The 22480-nt window shown below is 42.4% G+C and overlaps 1 protein-coding gene across 1 annotated transcript in view; it reads right to left on the bottom strand.

The window, feature by feature from the left end:
- The window catches only part of Bloc1s5 (biogenesis of lysosomal organelles complex 1 subunit 5), a 36453-nt gene extending 15098 nt beyond the window's left edge, over nucleotides 1-21355 (bottom strand). Inside the window, exons 1-3 of the mRNA XM_051194416.1 lie at nucleotides 21188-21355; nucleotides 17319-17401; nucleotides 1232-1361 (exon numbers count right to left, since the gene is read on the bottom strand). Coding sequence (XP_051050373.1) covers nucleotides 1232-1361; nucleotides 17319-17401; nucleotides 21188-21299 — 325 coding nt within the window. The 5' untranslated portion in view covers nucleotides 21300-21355. The remainder of the gene's footprint in view (nucleotides 1-1231; nucleotides 1362-17318; nucleotides 17402-21187) is intronic.
- Between the last annotated feature and the right edge of the window lie 1125 nt (nucleotides 21356-22480).

Raw genomic sequence — 22480 nt, 5'->3', positions numbered from 1 at the left:
GGTGGTGGTGCACGCCTTTCATCCCAGCACTCGGGAGGCCGAGGCAGGCAGATCTCTGTGAGTTCGAGGCCAGCCTGATCTATAGAGCTAGTTCCAGCTCCAAAGCAATACTGAGAAACCCTGTCTCAAAAAACCAAAAAAAGAAAAGAAAAAAAAAAAAAAAAAAAGAAAAGAAAAGAAAAAGAAAAAGTAACAAAAAAAGAAACAAGGTGGACATCTATTAAGGAATGACACCTAAATTGACCCCTGGCCTCCATATACACACATGTGCATGGGAACTTACACACACACACACACACACACACACTAAAAATTATGGTTTTTCTTATAGCAAAACACCTAGAATGCTTGCCAGTTAGGGATGTAGCAGTATTATATAAGTATATACAAATAAATATAATACAAAAGCCTAATATCAATTTATGTATTTATCTATCTACTCATTTATATTTTTCTGCAGCTCCACATGAAGAAATCAAATGGGATCCTGGGAGATTTTCAACCTCATAGTACATATGACCCTCATGAGACTGCACTGCTACCTCAGAGCTCTCTCCCGCCTCCCTCACAGCCTCACTCATCCCCCTCCCTCACAGGCTAGTTCTACCTCCTGCTTCAGCCATCAATCATTATTCCTCTGTAGGCAAGCTACAAGTTCTTAGTGTAGACATCTGAGGAGATACCCTGCTGTCCTGATAGCCTTGTTTTAATACCAGACTTTACCAACACGCTTCTTTTTTATTAAAGTCTAATATTTTAAAAAAATGCTAACAAATATGTCAGTTACCTCTCCCCATTAAAATATTCTACTTAATGCAAAAACTGATAAAATATAAACATTTATAATGGAGTTTTTGTTTTTTTTTTTGTTTTTTTTTTTTATAGAAACAAGCAAAACCTCTCATAGTCCATTTGAAAAAGGCACTCATTTCCTGATCACCATATATTTTCTTGTAGAGAAAATTTCAAATTTTTTAACACCATAAACATGATTTTTCTCCCATCCTAACGAGCTCATTTTGTGAAATGCTTGTGCACACATCATACTTTGGATATCAATCCCAATGACATCCGTGACCACACTGGACCACCACTGTCTGTGGCTGGGCTAGCCCCTGGTCAGCCTCAGTCAGGAACACTCTTCCTCTCCACAACATCACTCAAGAGAACATGCCTGCATATGCGTATGGGAACGTGTGAGATCGAGGCTGAGGAGAGCAGCTAGACTTACATCTCTGCAGGGCCCCCTCCAGGCCATCCTGCATTGTCTCCCTGCACTTGGGAAGCATGCGGTCATTTGTTTCCTGGATCATATTCTTCAAGTTCTCAAGAACTCGCAATTCTCGAAGGCCACGTTTTTCCTATTAAGAAAAAGTAAATGAGCAGGACCATAAGTCTTAGCAGTTGCTGCCTGTAGTTCCACCCAGGATGAGCTCCTGACATTATTGCTATGGAGCACACATGCCTTCTTTTAATTCTCTGGCAGAAGAGGTTAAAACCTGGAGGCATTTTTATTATGAAATGTTTCAAAAATTGCAGTAGGAGTAATATTTTTATAGTAGTGTACAGAAACAGAGAGGAGAAATATTAGAGACACAACCAAAAAGCTTACATGGCCACACATTTCATTAGAAAGAGCCCTGCTCTAACTTTAATATTCATTCCATCATTCTTACTGTCATATCACTTCTGTTATGCCGTGCTAAAGATTTTATGATTGCCTTTTTCCTCTTCAAAATAACAACGGCAGTCAAAGTAGTGATATACAGACACTTCACCATGCAGGAAAATGAGCAGTGAAGGCCTGTTACTCTTACAAAGGCCTGTGTTGCCTTCAAGGCTGGAAATCTGCCCAGGAAGCAGCTCTCTACACTGGTGTATGAATTGACTTCTAAGTTGGAACTGTAGTTCAGTGAACCTAAGGTGTTTTACTAAGAATGTGGTTAATTCCAGTATCTGCTTCCTTAGGTATGTTCAGACTTGGCCCATGCTAGGCAGGTGTCTGTTCAAGCAGCTAGGACCACACTGGGCTCCTCACTCAAGCAGCTTTGGTCATTTATGGTTTACAAGTATTGTCATAGTTGTTGCTGAGGAGTCATACTCTCCTGGGGTGAGGACTCTTGGAAGCTTCTGTCTGGTTTCCCTCATACCATTTCCCACGCATCTCCCTTGCTCACTAAGCTTGGGACCCTTCAGCTGTGACAGCAAAGCCTCACACACAGCCCCATGCTAGGCCCTGTAAGTCTCTATCAATCATGGAGCCAGGGTGGTCTCAGCATCCCATCAAAAGGAAAACTTAACCCCCTTCCCCATCCAACTTGAGTGTGGGCGAGACTGAGCGACTTGCTTCTAAAGTACAGCACAGGGAAGCAAAGCACTTCATTCCACAGTGGAGGAAGCTGCAAGAGCTCCCTCGGTAAGCAATGCAGGGCTCACACACAGAGAATTCTCTCTGATGGCAGGAGCAGGACGGAATGTTATGCAAGGCTATTTCTCTTTGCTGAAGCCCATAAACTCAGTCTAATCATGAAAAACACATCAGATAAACCCAGGTGGGGAGGCATGCTACAGAATCCTTGCCAGTACTTTAGGCCCATTCTGGTCGGGGAAGACTGAGTAACTGCCACAAAGTAAAGAAGAAGCAGGGACAGTAAACTCTGGTATTTCATTAATACCAGTTTGTCAGTGTTGTTTCTCAGTTTCTACAAATGTGGTAAAATAAGACATCAGGAATGAGAAAAACAGGCTACGGATACATGAGAACACTATAGTATCTTTAAAAATGTTCTGTAAGACTAACACTAAAAATAATGTTAACTAAAAAGGAAGGTTGCTAAGCTTAATTGTAAGAAATAACAAATTGGTTACACTGCAGAAGGTTTGTTGGGTTCTGAGCAAGCTTATGAAACAGCTGTGGCCAGTTTCTTATATTTTACATTTTCCTATAACAAAAAACTTAAAACCCATACAAAAATTAAAAGAGACAGACATAATGCCCTTTGCCATCACCAACTCCCAGCAACACTCAGCTCATACTGACTCATTTCCTCTATAAAACCCCATGTACCACACCTCCCCAGAGCACTGGAAAGCTTAGATAGACATCATTCTATTGCAAACATTTCAACACATGACTTCCTTAGAGTAAAAGATACAGAGCTGGAGAGATGGCTCAGTGGCAAAAAGCATCAACTGCTCTTCCAGAGGACCCAGGTTATTTCCAGCAGTCACATGGTGGTTCACAACCATCTGTAATTCCACTTCCAGGGAATGTAACATCTTCTTCAGATCTCTGTGGGCACCTACCATGTGCATGGTGCACATACATAAATGTAGGTGCACACACATAAAAATAATCTTAAATGTTAAAAATAAGATACAATAAAAGTCTCACACACAGAGACAATAACTCTTAATATCACTAAATAATGTGTTCACAGTTCCTCAAATGCCCTATAAATGTTCTTTTCAACCATGCTTAGTTGAATTCAAATAGAAATGAGTCATACACTGCAGCTGGTTAATATGTTTTCAATTTACAGATTTATCCTCTATCACATTTTTCCTTGGCAATTCACTAGACACGGCAAATCATCTGTTCTGCTGTTTCCCATGGTCTGTTTTAATGAATGACTCCCCGTGGTGTAATTTAGCATCTTCTGCTGTCTGTTCCCTTTCCTGTAAGTCAGCAGTTAGAACTAAGTGTGCAATCAGACTCAGGTTTGTTTGCATGAAGTTTTCAAAGGCAGATGTCCACTCTCGAGACAGGATGGAGGTGGCATGTCATCTTCATTTAACAAGGATACTGAAAGTGAAACTGCCTTTTGCCAGCAATTTGATTACTCTGGGCAACAGTCATATATGAGAAGCAAAAGAAAACACAACCTCCTTCCCTTATTTGCCAGTTTAAAAAATGACAAGTTGGATTGGGCATGGTAACACATGCCTATGATCATAGCACTTGGGAGGTGGAGGCAGGGAGGACTGTGTTCAAAGGCATCCTCCCCTGCAGTTCTAGGCCAGCCTGGGCTAAGGAAAACACTATCTCAGTAGTCCTGGGAGCAGCAACAGTGACAAGTCATTTCCCTAGCATCTAAGGGCAATTAGGAGACATTTCTCAGTCATTACACACTCTGTTGGCACTCAGGCTTTCTAGATTTGAGCTTGTGCAGTGTCCTAGCTTTGTTTCAACCAGCTGTAGTGGCTTCAATGAGCTTTTGCTTTCTTGATCAGGCTCTTTGCCTTGGTATGACCTCACGTCCTCATTCAACTGGTACTTCTCTCCTGCCTTGCACTGGCTCTGGGGAGGCTGCTCACACCTACAGGTGGGCCACCACATCTAAGCCTCAGGGGACAAGGCAGGAAATAGTCTTGTTTCCCTCTGCAGCCCAAGCTAGCTGGGAACTCACATGTATTACAGGTTGAACCTGAACTCTGGATTCTCTTGTTTCTACCTCCCCAGTGCTTGGTTTACAGATATGAGCTATCACGACTGACCAGCCTAGGAAGTTATTCAGTTTTTATATAAAGAAAAGTGACATCTTGAGGTCATACTAACCAAACTAAAATTACCTTCATATATTCTGTTTCTTCTCAGTTTCTAAAATGCCAACACAATTACTTAGTTCCCTTTTCTTTGACTTAATCAAATAAAAACACTAATATGATTACTAAACACTAAGATGTTTTTAAAAGGACTTTTTTGTTATGAAGGTACATTACACTATAAATGTACTGTCAAGTTTGTTTGTCTAAGACAAGGCCTTACTATATAACCCAGGCTGGCCTGATCACTGTTTGTCTAAGACAAGGATGTACTATATAGCTTAGGCTGGCCTGGACCTCACAATCTTCCTGCTTCTGCATCCTGAGTGCTGGGCATGCAGACATGCATCTCTACACCAGCCAATCACTGTGCTCAGAGCTACTTGTAAGAATGTCTGAGAAACACTGTCCCCTTCAGAACTACACAGGAACTTCTTTATACTTTATATGTAACTTGGCTTTAGGGACTGCCCTTTGATATTCAGTATTGTTTTAAGTTACATAAAATATTTACATGGCTTCAAAACTGTATCTATCCTTGTTTATACTTTCATGTTAGGTACATTTTTTTAACGTATCTAACCATTGGTTTAAGTACAAAGATACATATATCTGAATGCATGCATGCGCGCACACACACACACACACACACACACACAGAGAGAGAGAGAGAGAGAGAGAGAGAGAGAGAGAGAGAGAGAGAGAGAGAGAGAGAGAGAGAGAGAAAGGAGTATATATACATGTTTTAAATTCATTTTAAAACAGAATGGGATACAGAGATGTTTCTTTTATCATTTATGAGTAAGATCAACCAGCACAGGGCTAGAGAAGTGGCTCAATGGTTAAGAGTACTTGCTGTTCTTCCAGGAGGATGCAAGTTCAGTTGCCAGTACCCGCATTGGATAGCTGTGAGCCACCTGATGGGGTGCTGGGAACTGAACTACTGGGTCATCTCTCCATCCCAGGAAACAACATTTTAAAGTTGGCGATTTGGTTCTCATGGTTGATAATGCTAGCACTTTGTTTAGCACCCGTGAAGAACATCTCTTCTCCTCATGAATGCTTATCTGTCCCTCACAAGGCACATCAGTGTTAGCTGATATCTTGTTCTTTTCTATAGTCTTTCCTTTTTCCCTCAGGGTGCAATCTGAAATGTGCTCTCTTATTTTCAGTTACTACTTAAGAGGCAACCACTGAGTGATGACAGCCTACTTTTCACAGGCCTTCCCCAGCTCCTTCCAAATTCTCCTATCATACAGTCTCTGTCCCAACATGGGCATTATACATTGTTCTCTCCGTACCACTCCCCACATCTCTGTTTTTTTGTTTGGGATAGAGTCTTCCCTTAAACCCTGATGCTTTTGCTTCTACCTCCCAGTGCTGAGACCACAGCCTGCACTACCACACCCACCTGTATTGCTTAGACCAGGTCTCTGTAGCTTTGGAACCTGTCCTGGAACGCACTCTGTGGAGTGCCATCAACTGGCCATCAACTCACAGAGATCCGTCTGCCTCTGCCTCCTGAGTGCTGGGATTAAAGGTGGTAGATGCATACCCAGCTATTGCCTAGCATTAATTCTATGGCTAAACATGTAAAAAGAAGTTTGGACAGCCAAGGCTACACAGAGGAACTCTGTCCCAAAAAGTAAAAACAAAATCAAAGTAATAATTATAGTCAAGTGTGGTATCACCACCTTTAATCCCAGCACTTGGGAAGCAGAGGCAGGTGGATCTTTAAGCAAGGCGAGCCTAGTCTACAAAGAGAGTTCCAGGACATCCAGGGCTACACAGAGAAGCCCTGTCTCCCCACTAAAACCAAACCAAAACAAAACAGTAATAAATAAAAAATTATATTTTCATATATTTACTGGCGGAGGTAACAAACACATGCAATGGTGTGGGGAGACATGCATGGGTGTGTGTGCATGTGCCTGTGTTGCTCGAGAGAGTGAGTGCGTGTGTGCGTGCATGTGTGTAAAGGACAACTTAAGGAAGGTCCTCTCCTTCCCCCATGTGGGTTCCTGGGATCAAACTCATGTCATCAGACTTGGCAGCAAACACCTTTACCTACGAAGACATACTCTGGCCCACTTAGCACACTTCAATGCTTACCAACTCTGGCAGGAAAGAGTCTGACTGTATGACATGCATTCCAATGTGCAATGGCTCCTGAGCAAAGGCTCATCTGAACAACCTCCCCAGAGCCCTGGACAACCCTAATAGTGCATCTGTCACCTCCTCAGCTAGGGTACAGATGGGCTAGATACAAACCCACTGTCATTATGTCTTTGTTTTCTACCATAACACAGACAAACCCACTAACAGTTGGATTTCTTCTCTTTACAAAGGGCCTATTCATTCAGCCTGGATGCCCAGATGATTTTTTTTTGCCCTATAAAAGTCCAAGTTCTCTCTCTCTCCCTCTCTCCCCCTCTCTCTCCCTCTTCCTCTCTCTCTCTCTCCCCTCTCCCCCCCCTCAGAAATGATATTAAGCATCAGCTACTCTGGGGTAATCTTCCCAGAAAGTAGTACATACTTCAAAATGAGTCCAATAGCATTTTTTTTTTTCTTGAATTCTGTTTTGTTCTTTTTGGTGCTCTGATCTTTTCTTGGGCTTGCTGTCACAGTCCTGGATCATCTGTACTCATCACCAACATGCATCCCTTCCTTTCGAGTCCCTCTCTTGTTAATGTTAAATCTTTTCAATCTTCCCTTAGGATTACATATTTTGTCCATTCATTCCTAGGCTCTTTGTTTAATTCTCACTTAAAAATAATTTAAAAACTTCTTTTTCCCAAGCTAGTATGGTGGTACACACATTTAATTCCAGCACTCAGAAGGCAGATCTCTGAGTTCAAGGCCAGCCAGGTCTACAGAGCAAGTTCTGGGACAGGTGGAGCTCAACAGAGAAACTCTGTCTTGAAAAATCAAAACAAAACAAACAAACAAACAAAAAAAGATTAAACAAAAAACAGAATTTCATTTTCCCAAATTCTTTCCTCTTACTTTTTTATTGTTTCATTTTATTCAATCATTGGAACAGTTTTTTTTTTTTTTCTGATTCTAACTTTTTTTTTTTTTTGCCCCCTAAGCTTGTATTAAAATAGCTATGATCTCTACTCATTCTGTCCTCTCTTCTTATTGCTGTAAGGATGGTTACTGTGCTCTGCATCCTCCAAAGAATCCAGCTCTGTTCAATTTTAGATGGATGGGAACAGCTTGACTTCAGAGTGAAGAACCCGCTTTGTTCCCGTCTTCACCTCCTCTAGCTTCCCCCGGTGTGGTCGTGGCCTACATGATACTCACTCTGAGGTGGAGTCTGTGCTTCCATCTGCTAGGCCTGATGGGAATTTTGAGGGGCGTGGATGGTCTGGAGCATTTGGGGCCTTCCCAAGCCCCTCTGCTATTGTCCACTTCCTCTGGCATTTCTGGTGTCATGAAAGCTATCTTAATTAGGGTTTCTATTGCTGTGAAGAGATACTGTGACCACAGCAACTCTTATAAAGGAAAACATTTAACTGGGATGGCTTACAGTTTCAGAGGTTTAGTCCATTATCAGCATGATAAGACAGGGTGGCATAAAGGCAGACATGGTGCTGGAGAAGGGGCTGAAGGAAACAGGAAGTGAACTACATCTACAGTGAGCATAGCTTGAACAAAGGAAATCTTAAAGCCCCTCCCCAGCCCCAGTGACACACTTCCACCAACAAGGCCACACCTCCTAACAGCGCCACTCCTTTTGGGGGACATTTTTTTTCAGCCACCACAGAAGCCTTGAGGGTATGGAGGACTTGGCCATTTGCTATTCTGGAGCCATTTTGCCTAGCCTTTATTATTGCTATTGATTGTATTTGCTGACCGAGTTTTGAGTTTTGCTGCATGTTCTCACAGACAAGATTTGAGTAATTAAAAAACAAAACAAAACAAAACTAAGCTGTTAAAAACTATACCATTAATGCTGCTGTTTCCAGATGGCATTGGAACTGGGAAGAATCAAGTTTAGGGGAAATATTTCAGTTCTTGTGTAAATTAGCCTCTTTATTATCAGGCAGAGGAATAATCTCTCAATATAGAAACGAAGTTATCTAAGGTAAAAGAGCAGAGCTCTGTAGCTCCAGAGGGGACAGGCTCTTCTCAGTCCACAGGAGCCCCGAGGGGTAATAGGATCCCCCTGAGATACAGTGAAACAACTGACTGTCAATCACTCTCTAGCAAGTGGATTGTTGTTATTTATTTTTGTTTCTTTCTATGTTGGTTCTCCTTCCCTCCCTTTCTTTTTTTATTTTGTGAGGCCCTGTCTCACAGAACCCAGGCTAGCCTCAAGCTCACTATGAAGCTGCTGATGATTTTAAATTCCTGATCCTTCTGCTTCCATCTCCAAAGGGCTAAAATAATAAGCCTGCAACCACCACATCTGGTATAGTTATTGTTGTTGTGAAAAATGGTCTGATATAGTCCAGGATAGCCTTGAATTTGCTATGCAGCTGAGAATAGCCTTGAACATCTCTGATTCTTCTGCTGCCACCTCCTGAGTGCTGAGATTGATTATACCAGTTTTATGTGTTCTGGGAACCAAGTATATTCCAGGAAAGCAATGTACCACTGCACTGTATCCCCAGCTCTATCAAGTGGATTAGTAGTCACATATCTTAGCCCACTAATGATAAGAATTAGCTTAAATAATGAAGAGGCCTGTGGAAGTGGCTTGCCTTTTACACAGGTTATTGAGACTTAACATCTGGTAAGTGCTTGTCTTTAAACTGATGTATGGACTACTATCAATATCAATCACAAAAGGAAAAAGCTATAGTAACACATGTGCACTAAAAGTCACATCCTATTTCCATATGTAAATTCTTGTATGTAAATATTAAATATTGTATGTAAGTATGTAAATATGTAAAAATTATTGGAACAATGCCCAGCACCAATGATGTGTAACCTTTCATAAAACTATATATATATGTGTGTGTGTGTATCAATTTCTTAATTCCTCAAGTTGAATTAAGTGCTTATGTAACATGCTTAAGACAATGCCTAGCAGTAAGCACTACAATGTTAATAACTGTTAATGATACTAGAGTAACTACAATGTTTATATCAGAGATGCAACTTGACGACATTAGAGAATAAAGGCCAACAACTGTAATTGAATCTCCTTTTAATCACGACACTAGTGAGCCCCACCGAGTTGAAGACTGGGAGGTTATGAAATTCTACTTGGTGCTCTCTTTAAGGAGTTCTTTCTTGACTAATATCTCACATTTGAATTTATTTACTCCTTTTGTCATCCTCAGACAGGGTTTCATGATATATTCCAGGTTGGCCTTCCTTCCAAGTTCTGGGATTACGATTACAGAGTGGACCAGCACCTCCACTTGCCCATATCAAAACCCATAACAAGATTCCTTTCAATTCCTGTATTACAGCACTTTGAGGGCCTCTTCATTTCCCAATTCTCTGCCTGCCCTTATCATCTGTTTTTCTGTCTCTGCTCAAGTGTCACCCTTCCTTCCGTGGTACTCTCCTGCTGAGTTCCCCGGTGTGTGTGTGTGGGGGGGGGGGTTCCCTGGAGTACTGTCCTCTCTCAGGGACTCTGCTTATTTATCAAACTGCAGCATTCTGAGTTTGCAATCGAAAGCTTCCCGACTGTGAGGGCCATTTCCCACTCACACCGAGACACTTGTGCATCACTCTCTTCCAAGGTCCACTGATCTGCGGTAGTCACAGGCCTCTAACAGGCTGACTGCTCTGCTGCTTCCTGCCTGCCCTCTCTTTTACCACACAAAGTGCAGACACAATGACTGAGGCTCCAAAGCCTCTTTTAAGAGAAGGGCAATGTGCCAAGGAGACAGAGGCTGGAAGAAGCTGACATCATAGAGTTACCATGCCAGCCCTGAACTTTCCAAATATGTCTCAGGGCTATGCAAGAAAAATAAGCCCTTGTTGAGGCCCGTTTTCCATGTATCTGTCCCTAGTAACTAAACACATTCCTACTGATATGCCTGACTGCTTGGTAGGTACCAAATAAAACACTGAAGGAAGAGCATATGCTGTGCACCATTTAATAAAACGCAGATTACCCACCCTGTTTGCCCCTCACGGAACTCTTTCTCTAACATCCCCTTCTCTCTTTCTGAGAAAGGCCATGATGGCTTACCCATAGCTAGCAACACAATGACTCACAGGGCAAATGCCTCTGCCCTGGAAACTGCCACACTGCCCTTCACTCAAGTTCTGAGTGGGAGTGTGCCCTACCATAGGCTCTTTGCCTGCCCATAATGTTCCCTGGAATTCAAGGGGAAACTGTAAAGTTAGGAGAACGGCTGTCAACTGTTCTTATACACAGAAGAAAACAGCTTGTCACAGTCTACCAGTACTTGGGGAATTTTTGAGAAATGCTGCCACCATGTGGCACTTATTCCCTCTTTGCAAAGAGCATTTTACCAAAAAAAAAAAAAAAAAAAAAAAAAGGTAGAGCTCCTCCTACAGTGATTTCTATCTTATCTGAGTGGCAGACAGAGATGCAATGCGTCTCTGCTGTGTCTCTCCTCACTGAAAATGATACCCTGGGAGAAGACCACTGCTTTTTTATTTCCTATGAGTGTTTGCCTGTATGTTGTTAGTATGTGCATCACTTGTACGCCTGGTACCCACAGGGAGCAGGAATGAGTATTGGGGTCCCTAGAACTAGAGTTTCAGACATCTGTGAGTCACCATGCGGGTGCCACAGCCTGAACCTGGGTCCTCTGCAAAGGCAGCTAGAATTTCAACAGCCTGGCTATCCCTGCAGCCTTAGCCTTTTCCTTCTAACTTGTAGAACAGCAAATGGAGAGGGGGAGTGGACTCTGACACAAGGGGAAGTTTCTGGGCTACACTAAGCCCTTGGGAGGAACAATAGGGGAGGTCACCAAGTAAAGGAACAGACTGAGTGCTTGTCAAAAAGACCAGATCAAACAAGGTCAAGCCTCCACTTCTAGGTCCTGTAAAGAAAGGTACCACGTGAGAACTTCCTCAAGATATGACTTGTTTCCTGGAGGGTGGGGCACTATGTGCCTCTGTCTGTTTTATTTATCATAGCACTTTATTTCCTGACATGTGACTTTGTCTGCACACACATATGTAGAAGTCAGAGAACAACTTAAAGAAAGCAATTCTCTTACCATGTGCACTCCAGGGACTGAACTCAAGTTCTTAGTTTGGCAGCAGGTCCTTTACCTGCATAACCATCTCATCAGGCCCTTGGTGAGCTTTTTTTTTTTTTTTTTTTTTTTTTTTTTTTAAGAGAATGCTTATACAAGCCAGTGGCTGTGGGCTATGTCTCTAATCTCAGCACTCATGAGGCAGAGGCAGGAGGATCTCTGTGAGCCCAGGCCAGCCTGGTCTACAGAGTAGGTTGCACAAAGTCCTAAAGGGGGAGGGGGACAGTGAGAGTAGAAGAAGAGGCAGTGGGAGGGGGAGAGAGAGAAGGTGGGGAGAATGTGCTTATACCATTTGTCTAGGCAATTTCTATTTTATCCAGTTATTAAAACTGAACCCGGTTCTAGGGGACTTGGCACCCTCTTCTGACCTCTGCAGCACCAGGCACGCACACGGGGCATATACATACATGTTGTCATTTCCAGTGATGAAGAAACAGCCTTGCAAAGCAAGCAATCATAATAGCTACTAAGAGGGGGATCAGGACTGGATTCCAGGTACAAATGGCAGAGTTTCATGTTCTTCCCACCCATCTACATTGCCTTGAAATCTTACTAATGCTCTCTTAGATACATGCCCATCTTCCCTTGACAACTATTTTATATTCTGGCCAAAAAAAGCAGTGACTTCAATAGAAGGTTATTTTAAACACATAATAATAAAAACACAAAGAAGTAAAATTTCTTTTTAGCCTCCGTTTCATTTGTATAATCCTTTCACAGAAAATATCTACATTGAATAAAAGTTAATAGAGAGAAAAAAAGGAAGCATCTACATTACTTCAAGAATAGGAACATAAGCATACAGCAGACATTTAATTTTTGGATGACAGCCATTAGTTAACCAGTTTATAGATTTCCAGCCCTGACCTCAATCTTTATGAAGTAGGAAGTTGGGTTAAAGAGGCCACCTTAATTTCAAAATTCTACAAGCATTTTAATAAATTATGTCCTTTGAAGTTTATAAATATTGTCTTAATAACAAAACTAACAAAAAGGATGACTTATGAGAAAGGTCAGTCATAGGATATCATAAAAACCCAAGTTTTAAGATTGTAACCTCTGCCAACACGGCTGCAGAGTTTTGGATACAAAAGAGAATATGACTGCTCTGAAGTCAACACTCTAGTGATGAAAGCCTGTAAGGTGAATGAAAAGAACCCAACTGGGTTGGCCAGCACAATTCTAAGTGTGCACCCTGGTGCACACACATCTACCAGTTAGTTCAAACCTAACTGTGTTACTATGGAGTGTTGGGGGAATATATGATCACACAGTGAACCCCAAGTTAGTGTTTGTGCTAATAAATAAAATCAACCTTGGGTCAGGAGGTAGAGCCAGCAACTAGCTGTCAGAAAGTAATTACAGAGAGTCAGAGGGAGTCCAGAAAATGGGAGATGCAGAGGAAATAGGAGGGAGGACTTTGGTTTGGAGTGATGGAGGAGACACTCTCTTTCTGAGAAACCAGTGAAGAGGGAATGTTAGCTGGTTGCTCCTCAACCTCTCTGAGCTAGCAGGTTGTCACCCCAGCCTCTGACTCCTGAGTTTATTGGCAAATAGAACAACAGAGATTTAGTTAAAAACTACATTTGGTGGAGGCAGCAGCAGGAGTCGGATCCAGGGAGATGTAGAGGTCCCTCTAGGCTACTTCCTGAGAAGCAGGCTAGTAAGTGCGCAATTGTAGTTACTGGCTGAAACAGCTGCTGTGCCAGTGGAAAAACAACTGTGAAGGATTGTGGTTTTAGAACTAAATACTATGGAAGCATTAAGGTGTCTGAGCAAGTGTATGGTAAAGCAGTTATCTGTGGAGGCCCTGACTTGTAAAGTGGGCCCTGAGCAGGGACGGGCTCTTCTTGACAGAGAGTTTTTAGAGCATGAGAGGAATTCCAGATGAGGGGGACTCTCCAATTCCAGCTCTGAAGATAGAAGAAGCTATGTGACAAGGTCTACAGTTATCTTCTGGAAGCTGAAAGCGGCCTCCAGAGCAGAGCTAAACGGTGCTACAATCGTGTGGATTTGGAAGAGGGCCTTGATTTAGGGAGGAGAATGCAGCACGGCCTACACTCTCACTTTGGCTTCCTGAGAAGCTGAGCTGAGGTCTTGGCCACCCCATGTGCAGACCTCTGAAGTAGAGAACTCGAATCACTGGAACTTGTTTCATGCGGCTGAATGTGTGGTAATTTGCTACGAGGCATTAGGAAGAATGGTGCTGCACAGAGTATCACAGAGAACAAGGAGACAGAACGCTTCAGTGGCAGCTTTGCAGTCAAGCTCAGTGGTGATCATTCAACCTGTATTCTAAATAGGAGAGTGAGGCATTCAAAAAATAAAGCGAAGAAACATTTTAGAAAGATGGAATAACAATAAGGATAATTGGGAGATGTATAAAAAGGAAGAAAGTGGCTGCAATACTGTGGGTTCGGAGCTGTACAACAGTCTGGCCATCCGAGATGCTGAAGTATGGCCAAGGAAATTCATTTCCTTGGGTGGGTAGAGAAGCTGTGTAGGCAGGGATCCAGTGAAGATGGCAAGGGCGGAAATGAGCCAGCAAGTGTGTGAAAAATGGTCTGCAGAAATAAGGCTGGGTATGACCATACAACAGTGATTCTCAACCTGTGGGTTGTGACCCCTTCAGTAAACGTCTCTCTCTAAAAACATTTGCATTATGGTTCATAGCAGCAGCAAAACTACAGTTATAAAGTAGCAATGAAAATGATTTTAGGGCGGGGAGGGGGTGGTCATCACAATGTGAGGAGCTGTATTAAAGGGTCACAAAATTAGGAAGGTTGAGAACCACTGCCATAGAAGAACGCTGCTTGCTAGCTTGCTCACCTGCAGGCTCATGCTTAGCTGGTTTTCTGAACAGCCTGGAACCACCTGCTGAGGGCATGGTGTCACCCAGTTGACAATCCCCATAAACACACCCATGGGCCAGTCTGACCTGGGCATTCCTCCAATTGAGACTCCCTTGTCAGGTGACTTTGGGCTATATCAAGGTGACAGTTAAAGTTAATGAGTATATATTTGCTTTTTACTTTTTTTGCGTGTGTGTGAAGACATGAAGAGAAAGACACAAGAAGAAAATCGGTCACTGTTTTAGAATTTTCCAGATAGTGCTGTAAGAGGTAGATGACACTGTCCAGCAAAGAGGATGTACAGTTATGAAATGGCAAAGGTAGATAAAGTACACTGTGGCTGGGAAAGGACTGTAGACCAGCTAAACGAGCAAAGAAGAAAGGGGACACTAGAGCCCCACAAGCGTGCTCTATATTTTCCTTACTCTGCTCAGAATTCCATCCAGGGTCAAAAGCACAAACGTGGGCATCTCCACTGAACATATGGCAGAAACTCTGAGTGAGATGTAGAACAACTTAAAGACAATGAAAAGTGGTCACACATCACCAAAGTCACAAAGCTGATGACAGATGGAAGGATGAGGGCAGCTATAAATCTAAGGGAAGTTTGATGGTCCTGCTAAAGTTGCCCAGAAAAAGGTAGAAGAGTAAGATGAAGAGGGGAAAGAAGGTTCATTTTAAAACATACAACAGCAAGAATTTCCTTGTCTACTTAGAGTAGGGAAACATCTTATTTGAGGTGTTTACCCTCGTTAGGTTTTATTACAAAATTGATTATATTGTCCCTTAAAGTGTCAGTAGATTATACAAGTATCCACGCCCTAAAACTATCAAAATTATACATATCTCCACACATTTTATTTTCCTTTTACGTTTTGCTTTAAACTATGTGTGTTTGTGTCTGTGCACATAAATATAGTGCCTGGGGAGGCCAGAAGACGGTGTTGAATCCTCTGGAGCTGGAATTACAGGTGGCTGTGAGCTGCCTGACATATGTGCTAGGAACTGGAATCAAGTCCTCTCCAAGAACAGCAAGTGCTCTTAACGGCTGAGCCATCTCTCCAGGCCCTCCAAATAGTCTTAAAATGAAAAGGCACTCCGTGTTCCCCTCACTCTGCACTTTGCTGGTGGTGTGACAAGGCATTTGCAGATGCCCCTGGTATTTCTGTAAGGTAGTATTGAGTATGTGGGTTGAAGGATAGAAATTCTGAGCTGTACGTATATCTTAGTTTGTAAAGAAAACAAAACACTAAGCAAACTCTTGATGCTCCTGCCTTGGCAGGGAGGTTGTGGTTGGAGGGGCCATAGCCCATGGAATGTACAGTGGGGTTGGATGTGTTGCTAAGGCAATGGGCATCCTTTTAGCTTCAGGATGTCTTCTATGCAGTAACATAGCATTCTGCTGACGTTTTTAGTTATGGAAAAGGGGAGAAGAGGTTGGTGAGCTGGTATAAGAAGTGTCTGCATTTTTCTTTTAGTTAAGTGCAGTAGATTTTAAACTTTTTTAAAACAAACTAGAATTTGTCACTGTCAGAAAACTGCTGCATCAACGATATTCAAGCACATTCTGCCCTCAAAGATAATTTGCAACACTGTTATTTTTTGTAAGCTTAGAATTCAGAAAAGTTTTTGAAGGTAAACAAACTGTAAAGGGCAACTAAAGCCAGGCATGGTAGCACATGCCTTTAATTTTAGTACTCAGAAGGCAGAAGTAGGCAGATTTCTGGGGCTTCAAGGCCAGCCTGATCTACATAGTGAGTTCTGCCCGGGCTTAGGGATAATTCTATCCTCATCCCATATGGGATATTTAACATTTTTAAGCATATTCATGAAAAATAAAGGAATCATGGCAAGTTTGTGGGGATTAGTAATGATTTTTACATGACATGTAAAGAAGGCCCTTTGGGTGATTTTCTCCGTCCAACACTGTTCTTATTCCGAATAAAAACTGCTAAGCACTCCTGGGGTTATTGTTCCAGTATGAAATGTCAACTCTTAGTCCTGGGCTGGTGGATCCTACAGTAGGTAGACTGTCACTGGAGGAAGTATTGCACTGAGGCTGACCCTGGAGACTTACAGCTGGGCCCTGCTTCCTGTCCTGCTAGTGCTTCTTGCTCTTCTGGGACATGAAGAGTCCTAACTGCTCAACCTGTTCTCATGCCTTCCCCTCCACGATGAAAAGCATCTCCTTACACTGTATGCCACGTAAACGTTCCCCTCTCTGCCGCTTCTGTTAGGTATTTGGCCAAAGTGATGAGAAAAGTAACTAGGTAATAGACAGGCCGAAGATACACCCACCTCTACACACATCTTTAAACTTCAAAACCTGTGGAGCTCCAGGCAGTTTTGAGTTACAGACTCTACTGAACATGTTTGTCCAGTGATTTTTATCTTTTCAGAATTTTTACTACATACATTTTAAGGAGACATAAAATAAAGTCAGGTTTTGTCAAACATTATTCTTCAGTGTAGGAGGTCATTAACAATTAGTGCAACACTTTTCAACAAATTAAGTTTTAGAGCTGGGTGGTGGTGGCGGCTTGCATGCCTTTAATCCCAGCACTCAGGAGGCAGAGGCAGGAGGATCTCTGTGAGTTCAAGGCCAGCCCAGTCTACAGAGCAAGTTCCAGGATGGCTAGGGCTATTACACAGAGAAACACTGTCTTGAAAACAAAACAAACAACAACAACAACAAAAAAAAAAAAGTTTAGATACTTACTTCAAATTCTTTTACAAAGTAACGAATTTCCCCTTGGGTAACTGGTCTGTGATCCAGAAGCCTTGAATGAATCTCTCCAAGATCTAGAAAGATAAAATAGAATGGAAAATTAATTCATGTTGACTGATGCAATCTCTGGCCCATTTTACTCTGCCTTCTTCTCTAGAAGAGGTGAAGATGGGCTAAAATCCAGTTCAGACCATGGATCAGGAGGGAATCTCATCTACTTCCTGTGTGTGTTAATTGCTGGAACTACTTTTGAGAGGCTTTTAACAATATCTAGTAGAGTTGAAGACATATATCCTTAGCAATCCCATGCTAAGATATATAATCAAGGGGAAAAAAAACTTATATAAATGAACATGACATCTATCGATGTTTCCTGAGGCATGTGTACTACCAAAAGACTAATTAAAAGGAAAAGAGTCTACATGTCACAGAATGGAATATTGTAAACAGGGAGTAAAAAATGTACGTACCAAATCTACACCTATTGATAAGGATAAATCTCACATTTAAATTATGTAAATTTGTTTACATAAACTTTAAATATATGAAAAATGATACTTCCTCTGGTTGACATCAGAGAGAAGGTGATGAAAGCTAAGTTGAGCCAGGTGCACGCTGGGGCTTTTTAAGTACTGGGGACTGAACTTGAGGTCTTGTACATTTTTGGCCAGTGCCTCAGTTTCTCCAGTAGGACTGCTAGTGATTTTTCTGTGATGGTGGGTGGTGATTGTTGGTTTTAAGTATCTTCACCTTATAATAAATCTGAAAAAGCCATAGCTATGAAAGAAAAAATCCCAATTGTACCTGTTTGAGTAAGTCAATCTATTCATTCTTCTTACATCAACTAGTTTAAGATACAAACCTCAAAATACTTAGAGAAGTTAAATGGCAAAATAAAAATATGTATGTTCTATATTCATGTGCTGGTAATAGTTTCCCTGTATTTTTTATTTTTAAAGAGGTTCAGATTCCAGTTCTGTGTTTTATAAACTTTGTTAGGATATATCTTGTTAATACACTAAGTAGAAAAACCATAACCAAATTTTGTTTAAATATCTCAGTAGGTTATTACCCACGTCGCTTCTAAAAGAAGATATTTGGAGCTTTCTTTGATGAAGAAAGTTCCATGTTTAGTTAAGTCTGAGAAACATGATATGCAACAGAGTATGTAGAGTTCTTTATTGGGATCGTGGTGGAGCCACTGGTACACTAAAGAGTTATGACTGCGTGGCTGAGATGGAGAGAATGTAGGAGCTTACAGACCTTGTGCAGAGAATATAGTCTCAAGAGAGAGCATCTGTTTGCAGCCCAAGAGTCTTTGAAACACACTGGCTAACAGGATACATACAGTTTGGCTCCAAAAAGTCCATCTGTGGTTCTCCATTCTGAACCACCTGTAGTTTTCTAAACACACCCTGCTGCCTCAGGCATCCTGATGCAGCTCTCACAGAACCCTATACCCTAACTACTCATATCACCTCATGCCAATTTCCCTCTACAGTCGCTGAGTCCTCATTCTTCCCTGACACTGCCGTTCATGCTGACCAGCTTGCTCTCAGGTTTCAGAGACAGCCCACATGCTGTGTTCTTGAAGCACCAGGGACATCTACTTCCAGTATATCATGTACCACTAAAACCCCCAATCACCTCTTCCCTGGTGAGTTATCTCACAGAGCAAGCTGTTTGTGCTATTCACACAGCACACATGAGTTACCATCTCTTTCCACATGACTGAGAAGCAGTTAAGGTTTGCTGGTTTAGAGAAATCTGCTTCTGTAGCCTGATGATATAACAGTTTTACATAGAAGTAAATTAACAGTCACTTCTAAACCTCAATTGTGGAAAACTATGGGGGGAGGGAACATATCATAAAATTCACATTACCACAGTTGCTAGGTACTTACAATGCTACCTAGTGCCATTATAACAAAACAAATTCATTATACTAATTCAGTTTGTAAAAGTCCCAAATATTAAATATAAATTCTTCTAGTTTAATCATGTAGTGTAAAATACAGATTTCCATAGGAATCCAACTCTAACCAGACTATATGTGATCTGTTTTTGCTTTGGAGCCTGTCCTGGAACTCGCTCTGTAGACCAGGCTGGCTTTGAACTCAGAGAGATCCACCTGCCTCTACCTCCCCAGTGCTAGGACTAAAGGTATGTGCCATCAACACCTGGCTTATATGTGTTCTTTTTACTGTATGGTATATTTTTAAAAGTTAATGAAATATGTAATCTTTTCATCTCTACATGTTCATAACCTAATGTGAAAGTTAGATAAATATCTCCCCACAAAGACACAGAGAAGTGTTTTGATGTAAGATCACAAGGCTACAGCATAAGAAGAAAGGAAAGTGTAGCTCTCTCAGTACCCCATACAGGGAGGGCTGGATGTTTGGGTCCTGAATGTGAAAGTGAGACTCTGTCTCAAAATAAGAATACAGAAAAATCAGTAGGTGATGTAGCCTCTAGGGGTATAGTTCTTGTCTAGCATGTGGGAGGCCTTAGGTGATCTGCAGTCCAGTACAACTTCTGCCTCAAAAGACACAATCAACAGAATGAAAGACAATCTCCTGCTCAAGGGCACTAAGGATTTATACAGACCAGCACTGATGGTACAATGGCCAGCATAGCTGCCTTCCAACAATGTATGAGGAACTGTAAGTAAAGGACTTAAAAAAAGACATCAAGTACGCCAGAATAAGTACACTTATCACCAAACATTACAGGAAATGTGAATGAAAACCACAAGGGGCATCATCTCTCACCCATTCGAATGTCTACTACCAAAGACGGAAAATGACAAGTGATGGTAAGGATGGGAGAATAGAAAAGATGCAGCAAATATAGACTACGTCAATTCCTCAGAAAGGTTAAAGAATCATCATATGACCCAGAGTCCACTTTTGTAGCTATATCCCTAACTACTGAACACGGGGCCTCAAAAAGATGTTTGTGCATTCACGTTCACAGCTGCAATGTTTCCAACCATGAAAGAGTGGAGCCACCCAAATCCACTGGGGCACCGGGGCAAATTCACAGATGGAGTTTTGTCAGAGATGCGGTATGAGGAGTTACAGTTTAATACGTGCAAAGTTTTGCAAGATAAACATTTGTAGATGGAATGATGGTAGGCCAACAACAGTCATAAAAAGAATCAATTCTTCACTCCGATTGCACACAGAAATAATTCTCAGTCTTAATACCCATGCAATACTACCTGACTCCAAATTAAACTTATGAGACAACATGAAAAACAGTCACAGCCAGCTCTGCTGGGGCTGCCCACAGATAAGGTAAGAGTAAAGTGGAAACCCGCACCAATGTTAAGACACCATTTCCCGGGCTGCGCAGAACTGTAGCTGAAGTGGGTGAGATGGACGCGGTGAGCAGAGCGTTAAGGGAAGCAGCGGAAAAGGCAATGGGAGGTCTTTCCACGGGAAACAGGGACTTCTGAGGCTTAGGAGTTAAACCTAGTTGAGTTACTGTAATAATTTAGATCGAAGCCTTCTAAGGCTCAAAGGAGACGGGTGAGATCGGGGCACTGTATGGTGTTTCGGGACGTTTCCCCAAGTGTTGCCCTTTCTCCCTGGGCATGAGCCAGGCGCGGAGGGCAGAGGGGAAGCGAAGGACCCAAGTCACCCTACTATGTGACTGTGTGGGGCCCAAACTAGTTCCTATTTCCAACTTGAGCGCCCTTCGCCGGTGGCATTAGGGCTGGGAAGTGAGCTTGGGGCGGAGGCAGAGTCAGGCCAGGCGGCTGAGGGCGGCGGACCAGCCAGGCAGCACCGGGAGGGGCGGGGCCCCGCACGCTCCCCTACCCCGCACGGAAGACCACGCCCTCCACTCCGTACCCTTGATAATAAGGTGCGCCACGCCCGGCGTGCCTAGCGAGTCCCGCTTCTTGCCGCCGCCGCCCAGCGCGGCCTCGCACGCTACTGGGGTCTCCGTCCCTCCGCCACTCATCCCGGCCAGCTCCGCCCACCCGCAGACTCCGCTGCGCAGGCGCAAACCCGGAGGCTAGTGCGGGAGACGGGGCCGTTACGTCATCACAGGGCGTCGGAGTCGTTGGGTTCCGGAAAGGCGCTCTGAGTGTAGCTGCCGCCGCCATGCTGGATTAGGGCATGTGATCGGGATACAGAAAATTGATCTGAAAGTTAATTTGAAAATTAATCTGAATATAGAAAATTAATCAGAAAATTACAGCCATCTCTGTTATTCCTTCCTACGCCTGCAGGAACTCACTGTGGTTGGGGCAGGGGTGGAGTGCAGAAGTAGTAATATATACATATTTTCTACGTTGTTAATGGCCACCACTATTTTAAAAAGCATTTTGACATGAATTGTCACGTTGGGACCATTATAGCAACCTGGGGAGAAAGGTCATACTTTTTAACAAATGAAGCTACATGGTTAAAGGTTAAGTAACTCTTCTGTTTAGTTTGTTTTTTGAAATGGTGTCTCCCTGAAGTGTCTCCTACTTCAGCCTCCTGCTACCTGAGATTACAGCCCTATGCCACCACACATATCTGCTGTGGCTTTCCTATTTACAAAATTTCAATCATTTGTTATACAGAATAAAAGTATTTGTATCTATGAAAAGAATTGACTGATTGAATTGATGGAAAACGAAGAGAAAAGCATCTAGTTGCCACACACCAAATCCTGACATTTGATAAATTCCATAATGTTCATTTTTCTCAACAAATATTCATTCTTCACAAAGAGAAATTCACTGCCTTCCAGAGGTTTATATCTCCTGTTTATCCAGGGGTTCTTTCTGAGGTCCCAGCTGTGACCTCTCCCTTCCTCTGCTCCTCTTTTCTGGACAACGCTCGTCCTAAAGGATCTAAGTTAGTGCTGAAAGAGGAATGTAAAGCAACACAAACAACAGGATGGGAAATGCATTCCCAGAAGAGGCAAGGTTTGATGTCATGCCTGAAATGAGATGTGTGGGAACATGGAGAGGATGGCTAGGTGAAGCAGACATTTGGGGATTACTAGCATAAGAAATAATGAACCCAAAAGCAAGAACAAATACAAAATTTCATCTCCTAGCTTTTTATTCAGTATGTAGAAGGCATAACTCTTGAAGGCACTTATTCTCCCCACTTTAAAGAAGCTTCCTTATTCAATCCCCTTTTTCT

Source organism: Phodopus roborovskii, unplaced genomic scaffold (genome assembly GCF_943737965.1).
Source record: "Phodopus roborovskii unplaced genomic scaffold, PHOROB, whole genome shotgun sequence".
Lineage (NCBI taxonomy): Eukaryota > Metazoa > Chordata > Mammalia > Rodentia > Cricetidae > Phodopus > Phodopus roborovskii.
The sequence above is the reverse complement of the archived record's forward strand: the minus strand, read 5'-3'. Positions and strand labels throughout refer to the sequence as shown.